This window comes from Aulonocara stuartgranti (assembly GCF_965226115.1).
Source record: "Aulonocara stuartgranti genome assembly, chromosome: 20".
NCBI classification, from domain to species: domain Eukaryota; kingdom Metazoa; phylum Chordata; class Actinopteri; order Cichliformes; family Cichlidae; genus Aulonocara; species Aulonocara stuartgranti.
The window spans coordinates 12,312,456-12,327,107 of NC_138956.1; the positions used below are offsets into that span (position 1 = coordinate 12,312,456).

The 14,652-nt window shown below is 41.2% G+C and overlaps 2 protein-coding genes across 2 annotated transcripts in view; both read right to left on the reverse strand.

Annotated features, from left to right (window-relative positions):
* Positions 1 to 4,744, reverse strand: part of LOC309696621 (V-set and transmembrane domain-containing protein 2-like protein) — a 57,449-nt gene extending 52,705 nt beyond the window's left edge. Inside the window, exon 1 of the mRNA XM_082517916.1 lies at positions 4,380 to 4,744. Within this exon, the coding sequence (XP_082374042.1) occupies positions 4,380 to 4,497 (118 nt within the window). The 5' untranslated portion in view covers positions 4,498 to 4,744. The remainder of the gene's footprint in view (positions 1 to 4,379) is intronic.
* Positions 4,745 to 9,029: 4,285 nt separating this feature from the next.
* The window catches only part of ctnnbl1 (catenin, beta like 1), a 79,089-nt gene continuing 73,466 nt past the window's right edge, over positions 9,030 to 14,652 (reverse strand). The window contains exon 16 of the mRNA XM_082517918.1: positions 9,030 to 9,640. Coding sequence (XP_082374044.1) covers positions 9,552 to 9,640 — 89 coding nt within the window. The 3' untranslated portion in view covers positions 9,030 to 9,551. The remainder of the gene's footprint in view (positions 9,641 to 14,652) is intronic.

A 14,652-nucleotide genomic window follows, 5' to 3' on the forward strand; every position in this document is an offset into this window, starting at 1 on the left:
TCTCTGAGATGAAGCAGCTGTTTTGGTAATTATTCCCGAAAAAGCAAAGACGATGCATTGTTTACTCAGTGCTACTGGGATAGGTGCCCATATTAGCTGACCCAGTTCAGTCTTCTATATAAGTAACAGTAATTCAGTGCACCTGACTGGCTTTTTTTTTTTTTTTTTTACGACAGCCATTCTTCTTTGTAGTCACTGCAGTGATGATGTATGGAGCCCCAGTATCATGTACTGAGTCACCACCATCACATGTGAACCGCGAGTGCGGCGATGAGCAGACATCGACATTTGGTGTGCGATTCCATAGAAGACAGGAATAAACCCTGCAAGCTGCTGCGCAGTGTTTGCCAGTGATACTGTGTTGGCTGCTGTTAAATTTTTAATAGTTTAACAGTATTGTGATGTCATTAATTGGTGCTCCAGTTTGCCTTCAGTGAAAGTCCCATCTGCACCTCCTATATTTATAATGCAACAAATCCTCAAAAAGGGCGTTTCAGTCGGTAAGAACAGTTGTAAAGGAGGTGTAACCATCACAGTCTGTGGCTGCATGTGTGCCAGATTGTTTGGGGTGGGGGGATATGCTCGTGCACCCATTTACTATATTCTTCTCAAATAACTGTCACTTTGTGGAGGGGCAGCCATGTCTGAAGCCTTTTAAGACAGTGCAGCAGCCACAAAACATGATGGAGCGTGATTCACTTGTTGAACAGAGAAAAATAGTTAATCCAATCTATTAATGGGAATGTGGTGCTGGTTTCTCTGGTGGCAAAGGTCAACTTTTGTGAAGATAAATGAATGGTGTTAAGTGAAGGCTCACAAACATCTATTCTTTAACATGACCTGTTTTACCTCGGAAAATGGTTTCATGCTGAATAAAAGGGGTTAAAGATGAGACATAGACAGCTCTGGTAATGTTATTCAAACTTGAGCTGTTTTCTTATTACTTTCTTTCTTTTCTTTTTTTTTGTTTGACATTGTTATTTTCCCCCAATGGCTCATTTACCCTCACTGATTGGAAGCCAATTGATTGGTTGGAATAATGGCTTCACATCCTCCTAATTAGGAGTTAATTGAAAAGTATCAAAGACTAAAACAGCGTCTGGGCAGATGCAGACAGGAAATCCTTGCTCGATTTTCATAAAGTTCAAGGCTGTTTTTCTTTCGACACTTTTATTTGCTTCTCTTCGTTCCCACTCTTTTGTATACAGCTCATGCAGGAAAGGAAAAGCGAGGATGAATTATGACCCCCAGAGGCTCAGAAACCACAAATACGATCCAAATGGGAAAGAAAATGAAGGTCTCTTGATTTCCCTCAGTTGACCCTGTCGTGCCATTTGTTGAACATGACTCACGGTGGTGCAGCTCATGCTGTGAATACAACTCATAACTATGGATGTCATGGCAAAATTGTCTTCTGCAAATACAAAGGTGTTAACTGAGTAAAGGTGGGTTTATCCCCATCAAAATCGCTGAACCTTCATCGCTCCTACCCTCCTCACTCATTATGAAAAACAATCCATTTGAAAATCCTATTAGACTTAACTCCATACCACAGTATTATGCACTGTGCTTTACTAATTATTACATTGCAAGGCCATTTAGTATTTCAATTAGGAACTAGACTACATGAATCTGGTAATACACTTGGTTCTGCAGGAGTTTTAAATCTCTTGTTGCCCTCCTCTTTTCTCTCATTTTTACCCCCAGGATAAAACAAAAACAAGTGTATCTGCACACACTCATTTCCATAAAAATCCTGCACATCCACTGTCCTAAAATATGTCTTCCCACAAGCACGTTATTCAGCTTGAAGTAAGGAGTCAGAGTCCTTATTTTACAGATGCACCGTGACCTGTCATGAAATATTTTTCATGTTGGTCCATATGGAACAAAATGATAAATATTTTAAGCTGAAATGCTAGTGTTTCGCTAGGATGTGACTACAAAGGGGGTGAAGGATCTAATGAATGGTGTATATAATGAGAATCCAGCTCAGACTTTACACCAGGTTGGATGCTGCTAAATCATGTTGCCAGAGGGAGTCCCTGTGGTGACCACAGAGCATCCAATATATTTGGATCCCTGCAGGCACAACCTTAAGGCAGCCCCTTAACAAATATATAGTGAGATAGTGATGATCCCAGACAAACGTCTTAATGATATGTGGATACGGACAGCCTCATCCATCTGTAAACGTTAAACAAAAACATGTGACATGGTTAACTGTTGAGGGGTCAAAGGTTTTTCCTCCACAAATGAGCACCTGTTAACATGTGACTACGATCTATATATAAAACCACATTAAGGAGTTCAGCTCAGCTTGTTACAGAACCACATTCATCAAATTCAATTTAAAAAATTTTGAATTTGATGACTTTTAAAGGTACAGTATGTTGAACACGTTAATCTAGAAGGGGGTGCTGTTGCTTCAAAAAAAAAAAAAAAAAAAAAAAGCAAAAAAAAAAGCATGCAGTGGCTGTTCCAGACCCAAAGAAGTGCAACTTTTATGTCTTAGCCCAACTTAGTTTCATCTCCACTGGACGTGGACATCTGCAACCAATGTTTATGTCTAGCAACAAATCATCCAACAGTAAACCTGCATGGTGATCTGCTGGTGGAGCTACACAAATTATTTTTGCTACTGGAAGTAAGCCTCCAGACCTCTGCACGGACTGATGCTGATGGCCGGGGTGTCAGTGAGGGGTGGCAAGTGCTGTAAGCAGAGTGTAAGGAGACATACCTGCAGCCATTAGTGCTAGGTTAAAAAAAAATCTCTCCAGTGGCTACTCACCAGAAGATACAGCATCTGCTGCTTTTCTACTTCATTCATCATTGATCTGCCCTTCAATATGATTGACAAGTAGCCAGAATTATTGACTCTGTAAAGGAAAAGAATGTGATCTCTGCTGCTTATTTCTTCTCATGTTGGACAGAAGAATTCGATTATGCTAGGTTCACAGCAGCATTATAAAATGGACCAGCACTAGCTAGTTAGTGTGCTTACAGACTGAAGCCTGGATTGGTTGCGCGCACGGACAGCTAGAGACCTGAAGGCTGAATAGTCATTCCTGTTATACTTCTTTGAAGTCCACTGCCTGAGCAAATGCGTATTTGGTGCACCGTGATGTGAATTCTCTGCAGACTAGTTCCTCGCACTTACTGTTTGGTGATGTTTATGCCACAGGGACCCAATTGGACCCTAGACACAGGAAGTATAAAATCCTTTTCACAATAAGTCTTTGATTGTTTTGGGTATTTTTACATTTAGTTGAAACTGGCACTTCCTTTTTAACATTTTAAACTAATAATCCTACATATTACACCTTTCAAATGTGAAATTTGTAGGAGTATTATAGATATCTAGGATTATTTTCTGTTTTTGTTTTTTTGTTTTGTCAAAAATATCAACATTTTCACAGCTCTGGTTTCAGCCACTTCTCCATTATTTTATATTTATGCCTTTGTTTGAGAGACCTTGCATCTCATTTTTGATGTAATCATGTTTTAAGGTGCATTTTTACATTACAAATGGCGTGCCTTAGAGTCTGAGTGCACATTTACCACTGAAAGAAAAGTGTACTTCTTCTTTTTTCGACCCAGACAAACACAACCCTGCCAAGCACATCTGTCAAGCTGGCAGCATGACACCTGTGGAGATTGGCAGGCTCAGCCAAAGTTGCCAGGACAAACTGGGGAGCTGTGGCATTCACTGTGTGTTTGACTTTATGACATAGCCGAGCGTAAACCCTGGAGGCCATTTAGGAAAGCTCCTGCTGAGAAAGAAGGGGGGCTGATCCAAGCCAGATCAAAGGTTCCTCAGTAAAGATTTTACTCGGATATGACAAGAGAATATTAACATCCACCTGTCAGCTGGCATCACCTCTCCTCTGGCGGGATGAATCACGCACTGATCAGGAGGCAGGAGGATGAGCAGAACTGGTGGAAAGCCGCAGCACTCAGAGAAAACAAAATCATGCCAGTCATGAGGGCTGGCTGGCTCGCCATGCATCACAAGATCACAACTCATTAAAATGGTGATCACATGAATCAGATTTCACTGGAAATGGTCTAAATTTAAATGATAAAGCTTGCTCTCTGACTGGTTGATGAACACTTTTTGTATTTCCAATTTTATGCATGAACGCAAAACAAAAACAACAACAACAAACAGAAGCACTTTTAGTGACCTAAACACACACACAAAGAAAACACACATTTGCACTAGTTGGCATCATCATCGGCACCAGCCTCAAGCCCATGCGATGCTCTTTTGTTTAATTCCACCTCTGCATATGAGCAGATGGCATCACCTGTGCCACCCTCTCCACAGCCTCCTTTTCCATGAAAGAAAAGAAGTCCGAAGCGGAGCTCACACCTACCGTTCCCAGAGATGTGGTTCTCTATCTCGCCGTGTCCAGCTTGCCTCGTGGAGACACTAAGTTGCATGTAGAGTCCCATGTAATGTAAACTCCCCAACAGCACCCTGAACGCTCCCATTTCGCTTATGTTTTGTCTCGCGCTCTTTTTCACATCGAGTGGAGTGCACGTCGAAAACAAAATTTTTCTTTTTTTTTTTTCTTTTGTTGTTGTTTAATCCGGAAGGCTTGTTCTGGCGACGAAGGGAGTGGGATACCTGCGAGAAATAACGAGGAAGTCGCCGCAGCCTCCTCCTGTGCTAGCTGACTGACTGACTGACTGAGTGAATGTGGCTCTGCTTCCGCTCACTCGGTCCTACATGCGGCGGAGGGAGACTTTTCCCCCATTAGAAAGTGCCGCGGCTTGCAGTGGGGAATATCAATTATGAGAGGAGTGATATTACAAGCACTCAGCAAACTTAATGACGCTGAATTTGTCATTAACGAATCCGCTTTTATGAAGCGGCGCGAGGCCACTAAAAGCTGAAAACCCTTATTAAGCTAGTATTCAAACTAATTAGTATTTTAGTATTATAATGTTTACGAGTTAATGTCGTCGCGGACGTGTTTTTTCACCAGACAAGCGTGCAAGGGAGGTATCAAAAATTAGGATTGGGTAAACAAAGTGTTGCGAGAGCCAGTGGCTTGTTTCATCACTGTACACACACACACACTGCTAAACTCTGAAATAACTGCGCCCACAGTGGGCATCACAACCACGTATGGCTAACTGTTTTTTTCCCCTGTCCACGCCAATGTTTCCTGTGCACCTAAATACATTGGCGCTGTTTGGGGGTCTCATAGCTCACCTCTTGCGTCCAATGTGAACCACTCACTACCAATGTGAGTGGTGGGAAATAATTGTTTCTTTTGATGTAGCTGACAGTCTGCTCACTGATTCATTGCATTGTTTAGACTAGCAGAGCCACAGTAATGAGCTTCATCGCTGATTTGGCGCTGGAGTGTGGTTTGTTTGCTTGAGAGACTGATGTCAGGGGCACGCTGCCTGTGTGTTGTGTAGCTGTCCGTGGTGCTGAAATGTAGCCTCACTGCTGTTCGCATGAGCAGTATAGAGATCAGATTTCTCAATATAGGGCAGCCCAGCCAAGAGCATCATTTTTGTCCACCTTGTTAACCAAAATAACATAAAACTCTGGATGGTGTTTTTTTTTTTTCTTATCAGCTCTGCCAACTGGATTTTATTTGTCTTAAATGCTTCAAAAAGTGTGCAAAATAGAAATTGAAACTTTACTTTGAATACACATATGTAACTTATACCGGTAATATGTTTTATTATATTTTGTTCAATGTTTCTGTCTATCTCACAACTTTGAATTACTTAGCTTAAGATATGTATTTGTGTTATTTTCCAGTGGTGGGTCTGTTTCACACAAGGCACAGATGAAATATTCAATCAAGTCGCTAAAGGGGCAGCTGCCCCTCCAGTCTTAGGTCAGTATGCAGTAGCATTGCACTCTCTGTCAAATATTGCCCATTCAACATAATTTGTCCAGTGTTTTGTTCCAATAACCTTGTGAAAGCTATGCATTCTTTGTTTTGGAGGCAGGAAACAATTTTTCATAGTATTTTTTTCCTCCTGTCCACTAACACCATTCTTTCAGTTTTTCCCGTTTTTCCCTCAATCATAGGTGCTTGTAGGACATTGAACAGAACTTGAGCAAGAGCATAACTCGTTAGGAGTGTCCTCCTAATGGAAAAGGAGGACACTGTTGTTGATGTTTTGCTTGTCATTCTGGTTGTAATACCTGATAGTCACTTTGCAGGGGTGCCATTAGGGCACACTTACAGTTGTATGTGTGCTAGTAATATTTTGCCAGGTCTCACTGAAAAACTATTTTCACAGTAGGGAACGAGAGTGGATACTCTGGTGGAAACATCTTATGCAGAAATAAGTTCAGCCCCTATGCTGAGTTCTGGCGCAGAGCGGCATTTGGACTACAGGAGCAATTAACTTTTTTCGAGCCTGCGAGTTTAAGTGCTGTTAGCTTTATGTATGCAAACTGCTAATGAGGCAAAGTTGATGATGCTGAGAACTTAAGGAAAAATCAGTTTCAGTGGTGTAAACTCAGGGCCACATGTACCCCACCAATATCGATCGACCAGTCGGGCCATTTAAGGCACCATGCCGGCAGACTGAATTCACAACCAATAAGAGACGGTTGTCATTAGACCAAATCTCACCTGTCTGCTTCAGGTTTTCTGCTGTCTCTTCCTTTACCTTAGACAGCCATTAATATAGGTAGAGGGTGTTAAACAGCCAGCCTGCCTCTTTCCCTGTCACCACCGGTATGCTTACTCAGTGTCTGCTGTCTACATGGGCGAGCTCATGACTGAATATGTCAACTCCCGGCCTGCTAGATGTGTTTAGCGAAAGTCGCATACAGTGATTTTGCCTGGCAGTATACATAGATTGTTGCCATCCTTCCCTCCTCATCACACTGCTTTTGTTATTTCTTGCCATGTTTACTGAGGGTCAAAATACACAGCTTTTATTATGCCAACATTTCAAACCTAAATATTATTAGTGCTAATACATAAAAGACTTAGCTACAGAGCTATATTTAGCCTTACATGTTAGCTTTACAGATTTTATCTGGTGTGTGTGCAGATCTATTTCTCTATCTATCTATCTCTCTATATATATATCAAAGCATTAAGGTGTCTGTTTTGCAAACTTTACCAATCCCTCTGTTCACTCTCAATAACAGAATACCTTCTTCTTCCCTACTAAAAAGAGAAAAGCTCAAAACCACAGTGGTGCACAGTGTTTGCACTCAGTCATTCGGAAAATACAATTATTCTCCCTCCCCTCAGCTGTGAAATTGCTGTACAACTGCTGTTAAACACGCTGCAGTCATAATCACTGATAGGAGATGCATGGGGCTGGGCCTCCTCCGCCAATACGGTATGCAAACGACGCCCCGCCGCTCTACCCATCTTGTTACTGAGTGATATTAGACTTTGTAAAGGCACTTAGGAAATGCAGCAGATGTGGCAGCTGTCAGTGAGCATCCCACCCAGTCCCTCCCACCACTGCTGCCTCCTGTCAGCAGTCATGGTCAAGGATCTGGAGAGGACATGGTGTACTTAAATGGGTGATTGATAATGTAAGCCAGTTTCTAACAAAAGTTAGGATATAGTGTAATAAAAACCAGAAGCCATTAATTAAAAAAAAAAAAAAAAAAGAACCTTTCAAGGTAGAAAAGCACTTTCCGTGCTCCACAGTCAAATGGTTTAGATTCAGGATCTGCAAATAATCTTAATATTTAATCGTCATCATCTATGGTTCAGATGCACAGAAATCTTTACCTGTGATAGGAACAGGCTCTGATCTTTGAGCCCTGACTGAGTGTTTTGACAGAAACCTGACATAACTGCGTCATATAAATCTCTTAATAGGCTCAGATGGGGCACAACCATATGCAACTTTATTAATATTCTAAATAAATTTGGCTCTGAGGTTTATTGCTCTTTGTAGATTTAACCAACTTAATTCAACAAGATATAACTAGACGTAACACCTGCTTCCCAACATCTATCAAGTATAAAGCTAGTATGAAGATGGATATTTTAGATTTAAGAATCCTCAGCTAAAATCTAAAATTGGTGCGTGACCTGACTTAGCAATGACCATAATCGACACAAGTGTCATGCACAAGTCTAACACAGTTCATCACTTAAACGTCTGCCTCTGCACCTATGAAGGAAAAAAAACAAACATGTCCAGTATTTGCGGTCAATAACACAAAATGATTGTATTTAATTTTATTTTCAATCAGCCCAATGAAGCACTTCACTCTCAGACGCGTGCCTTACTTGTGGTTCCTAACCTATTACAAAGAAGAAAGAGGGAGAGCTTTCAGGCCGCTCTTCTGTGAAACCAGCTCCCAGTTTGGATTAGGGAGACAGACACCCTTTCTGCTTTTAAGATAAGCTAAAAACTTTCGTTTTTGATGAAACTTAATAATAATTAGGGTGACCCTGTATCCCCAACCAGTGGCAGGCTGATGGATGCCTATCCCGGAGCATGGCTCTGCTTGATGTTACTTCCTGTTAAAATTGAGTTTTTCCTTCCCACTGTCACCAAAGCGTAAATTCAGTCTTTATATAGAAATTACTCTTATAAGATAAGGATGATACTAGGCTGATATTCTCTCTCAGTTAACATGTAATTCATAACAGGTTTTTTTCCTCCCAAACAAAGATGCAGCCTGGCGGACAAGACAGAGACAATAATGCAGTAGGTCTGTTTGTGTACACAGCTGTACTGTAATCCACCTCCTCACTGATGTGCGTGAACAGCATCAGCGTCAACGAAAAACAGCAGTGGGCTGAGAGCTCCGGGAGGCTGCTGCGATCCATCCGTGGGTGGGTTTAGACAAGTAAAGAAGAAGCAGGTCTGCCTTTCCGCAAGGATTCTAATATTGCGAACGGGGCTGCAGATATAGGCTTGCTGTCTCCATCTGCGCTCCGTGCAACAGTAACCAAGTGGGGGCATAATGAAATTCATGTGCACAGACCGTTATCAGCTTGCTGTGCCAATCCCACGCTGTAAAACATGACATTTAATCAAAATCAAAATGGCCATCAGAATTCCATCACCAAATGTTTTTATTAGAAAATATTTTACACCTAAATCTATAAAAAACAAAAACAGAAACAAAACAGACCAAACAAAAACTCGCCAGGTAAAAAGCTTTGAGGGGGGAATTTCTGAGTTTAAAATCTGTGTCCATGATTATCCTGCAGTGTCCAACACCAGAGTTCAGTAAATAAACAGCACTGTTGCTGAGAGTAGTCTTGCTGGCTGGGTGTTTCAGTCAAGATACAATTTTCTGCCCTCCAAACTCAACTCCCACTGTGTCTGCAGTAAACATCTTCATTGGAACTGAACCAATTCTCTGACACAAGACTTAGACAAGTAGACAAAAAGGATATTATTAACTTAGGGCTGTAATTTTAAATTCTTTCTCACATGAAACCCTATCTCCCTCCACTGAATGCTTTTAGCCGTTTCTGTTCATTTAATCATTAATTTTCTGGGTTTGATGATCACCGAGGTTCATTGTGTTTGAGGGTGTGAAAGCGTGAGCGTCTGCAAGAGAAGAAGTGAGCTTAGAAGTTGTCTGCGAGGTCCATGATCCTCTTCCGCTCGGCCTCTTTGAACTCATCGCTCTTTCCATCTCCGATGCTCTCGGCGTACTCTGCAATACATAAAGAAAAATCAGAGGATTAGTTGGCTTGACAGCACAGCCGTGGGCCTTCTAACTTTTGCGGTTAAACAGAACATGCTTGGAGCCAGAAATTGACAGAATTGGTCCTCCTCCGGCACTGAACAGGAGGCAAATGAGGGAAGAAAAACATCGTACACTTCAGGTTTAGGAATTTTCCTAAGAAGTTTAATTAGAGTAATGTAGGTTCAATAATTCATTTGTTCAATAAAACAGACAGAAAAACGCAAAGATATTCACAGAAAAACAAAAATTTATTAGATGGGTTTTTGTCAAAGCCACCAAAAACTAACCAGTGCTCTGGTCCTGAAACACCACCTCACTTCAGCTTTACTTTGTGCTGATTAATTTAAAACTGACTGAATACAAATATACTTTGAATTATGCATGCAAGCTGATTTGAGAAACTGACCATCAAGGGCCCTGGGGCAAGTCTGCAGTTCAGTTAGAAATTACTGGCACTGACGCCTGCTTCCTGCACTTAAAATGCTGAATAATTAGAAAGAAGCAGAGCAGAGATGCTGTAACTTCGGGAGGGAGAGTGAAAGCTATTCTCTGTATATTAAAAGGACTAAGCGAAAGGGAACTATGCATTAAAAGGCTTTTGTTATTAAATAGCCTTTCACTCTAGTCTAGACATTCTTCAGTCTGTACATCACTTTTCAACAAAAAGTCAAATTATAGGATGTTTCCTGTGGAAAGAAAGAAAAAAAAAGGGCTTTTCTATAATAAGACGCCCTGCAGCAGTGGCTGCACTGAAATCTACCCTGTTTCCTCAGTAACCGGTCCAGGTGTATTGTGTAGTGCTTGTACTTAAGTGTGGACTGCTCTACATTTGACTGTTTTCTTTATTGTCTGCCTCTCGCACGAGCCCTCTGAGACAGCGCGACGGTCGATTTGTGAGTCTAATGTGCAGAAAGTTGCAGCTGCCGCAGCCCCGGCGGAGTCCGTGCATCCGGCGTGTCTCTCACCCAGCCTCTGAGGCAGGGATTACACATTAAACTCAGGGATGTCGAGACAGAAAGATGGAATAAAAAAATAAAAAAATAATAAAAAAAAAGATTTTTCTCTGGGAGACACTTCAGAGAGAAGAGAATGAAGGGGGGCTTTCCTCACAAGAGCCCGCAGGGTTTAGGAGGATAAAGAATGGCTGCCAAAGACACAGAGAAGACTTTGCTTTTGAGGGTAGAAGGATGTTTTTATGTTATTAGATTGTACATAAAGGATAGTGACAGATGTAATAGGGCTGAGGACGAACCTCAAGAGATACTGTAAAAGAACACTACTTGTTTACAGATGTTCTAGAGGAACAGGCAAAATTATTTATTATGTTAATTCTGGTTTTATAAGGACCTGTTTCTTAATTTTTCATCGTTCTGACAAAAACAAAAGAAATCAGTTTAGGACAGGAATGGACCGTGAGGTTGCAGACCAAGAAAAGAGACACATTCAAGCCAGACTGAAGCACACTACTGATAACCTGGAGAAAGATTATGTAGACTTCTTTGGCGAAAGAAGGGAGAGGTGTACAACCAAAGATCACAGTGTACCTGGAACTGTGAATCTCGTCAAGGTGGAAGGAATCATGAAAAAAGGATGTAGGATTATTTTGAAAAATAAACCTCAAGCAGTCAGCAGGTAAACTTAGTCTGGGTCACCGTTTTTATCTTCCAGAAAAACAAGAACCAAAGCACAAAGCCCTGATCTAAATTCTACTGAAAATCTGTGGGGTGAACTGAAGATCAAGGTCCATCCCTGACGACCATCTAATGTTAAAAAGCTTGAGAGATTCTCCAAAGAAGAATGGGCTAACATGCAGACATGCCTAGCACACCTGCTGGCCACTGTACGGCTACATCCTACAAATCTGTATCTATCAGAGTAGTATGGGAGAGCATTAATAGCTACAGTGGGGCAAAAAAGTATTTAGTCAGCCACCGATTGTGCAAGTTCCCCCACTTAAAATGATGACAGAGGTCAGTAATTTGCACCAGAGGTACACTTCAACAGTGAGAGACAGAATGTGAAAAAAAATCCATGAATCCACATGGTAGGATTTGTAAAGAATTTATTCGTAAATTAGGGTGGAAAATAAGTATTTGGTCACCTCAAACAAGGAAAATCTCTGGCTCTCACAGACCTGTAACGTCTTCTGTAAGAAGCTTTTCTGTCCCCCACTCGTTACCTGTATGAATGGCACCTGTTTGAACTCATCATCTGTATAAAAGACACCTGTCCACAGCCTCAAACAGTCAGACTCCAAACTCCGCCATGGCCAAGACCAAAGAGCTTTCGAAGGACACCAGGAAAAGTATTGTAGACCTGCACCAGACTGGGAAGAGTGAATCTACAATAGGCAAGCAGCTTGGTGTGAAAAAAATCAACTGTGGGAGCAATCATCAGAAAATGGAAGACATACAAGACCACTGATAATCTCCCTCGATCTGGGGCTCCACGCAAGATCTCATCCCGTGGGGTCAAAATGATCATGAGAACGGTGAGCAAAGATCCCAGAACCACACGGGGGGACCTGGTGAATGACCTGCAGAGAGCTGGGACCAAAGTAACAAAAGTCACCATCAGTAACACACTACAACGGCAGGGAATCAAATCCCGCAGTGCCAGACGTGTTCCGCTGCTGAAGCCAGTGCATGTCCCGGCCCGTCTGAAGTTTGCCAGAGAGCACATGGATGATACAGCAGAGGATTGGGAGAATGTCATGTGGTCAGATGAAACCAAAGTAGAACTTTTTGGTATAAACTCAACTCGTCGTGTTTGGAGGAAGAAGAATACTGAGTTGCATCCCAAGAACACCATACCTACTGTGAAGCATGGGGGTGGAAACATCATGCTATGGGGCTGTTTTTCTGCCAAGGGGACAGGACGACTGATCCGTGTTAAGGACAGAATGAATGGGGCCATGTATCGTGAGATTTTGAGCCAAAACCTCCTTCCATCAGTGAGAACTTTGAAGATGAAACGAGGCTGGGTCTTCCAACATGACAATGATCCAAAACACACCGCCCGGGCAACAAAGGAGTGGCTCCGTAAGAAGCATTTGAAAGTCCTGGAGTGGCCTAGCCAGTCTCCAGACCTCAACCCCATAGAAAATCTGTGGCGGGAGTTGAAAGTCCGTGTTGCTCGGCGACAGCCCCAAAACATCACTGCTCTCGAGAAGATCTGCATGGAGGAATGGGCCAAAATACCAGCTACTGTGTGTGCAAACCTGGTAAAGACCTATAGTAAACGTTTGACCTCTGTTATTGCCAACAAAGGTTATGTTACAAAGTATTGAGTTGTATTTTTGTTATTGACCAAATACTTATTTTCCACCCTGATTTACGAATAAATTCTTTACAAATCCTACCATGTGAATTCATGGATTTGTTTTTCACATTCTGTCTCTCACAGTTGAAGTGTACCTCTGGTGCAAATTACTGACCTCTGTCATCATTTTAGGTGGGGGAACTTGCACAATCGGTGGCTGACTAAATACTTTTTTGCCCCACTGTATTTCACGGTTCTTAAATGGCATGGTAATTGGTTTTAACTCGTTATTTAAAACCAGTAGCACTTTTAAACTCCTTAGCTGACCAAGTGCATAAAGTTGTCTTTGTCTACAGTGATTAGGGCTGTGCGATATGACCAAAATCTCATATCCCGATATAAGACATCTATCGTCCGATAATGATATAAATCACAAAAATGTAACATTTTCTGTAAATTCTGTGAATCTCGGGCAGCTCGTCTTGCGTGAAGTGGTTCCAGCTGGGCGTCGTGTATCTGGAGTCGAGTGTTTTAACCGATGCATGAAAGTATACAATTTTAGATATAAGTTGTAACGGCCGTCGTTTTCTTTGTGAGTATTTATTACGTGCTGCGGGGAAAAGCCTGTTCTAACGTCTAAGTCTAAGGTTTATTTTTTAGCACTTGGCGGTCTTTTTTTCTTCTCATCTGAAAATACTCTGCATACTCTTTCAGGTGATTCAGTTTATTTTGAAAAGTCTTAACAGGATCTTGAGCTTTATTGTGAAAGGTTTATGTGGAACAAGCGGACACGTGACAAGATGGTTTTACCGTCGTTGTTGCTAAAGACAACACATAAAAACAGGCGCTTGTCCGTCCGTAGTGTGGTTATATTAAATATAAGAAAAAGAGAGAACTTTAAGAAATTAATGTAGCCACTACAGTGACCATCAGAACGATGAAAAAATATTGCCGTAAACAGTTTATTTTGCGACACCACGAAACAAACGATAGCGTAAAATTAAACATAAACGTTTTTATATCGTCATCCGATATATATCGTTATATTGAACAGCCCTAACAGTGATTAATAAATTTCTTTCTCTAACTCTTATTCAATAGGAAAGCTATTAACAACAACACTTTCTATGTTTCCTCACCACAACAAATAACACCTAAATGCAGCATGATGCATTCTTTTTCATTAGGAATTTTAACTTTGTAATGCCACTCATGGAAAGTAATGTCAACCTTTGTAGGTCAAAATATGTATGTATAAAATTTGCATTCAGAAATTCTAAAAGAAGAAAAATATTTCACATGATTTTAACACCATGCTTCAGTTGGAGATAGCATTTATCATGCTTTAAAGCCCACAGTACAGCAAAAGTATAGATGAGTAGACTGCAGAATTTCAAGCCCCTGCAAAGTTGTAATGAATGGAGTAATTAGCCGAGTTTGGCCACTGTAATAATCATTTACATCTAGTCGAGGGACTGCAGTCTGTGGCACTTCCATGTTAGTTTCATTTTTTTAGGTCAATGCTTATTTCACTAAGATGAAGTCTGAGGTAAATCTGAGAGTAAATAAATGGAAAATGCCAAGCTGTGCGTACAGTTGAGTTTGACATTTATTGTCAGCTTTATGCAAGAAATTCATGCCAAGTTTTGATTTTCTCTTCTAAACAGCTTGAGCTAACACAGAGATTTTTTGAAAAATGCATAATTCTTTGACTGTTC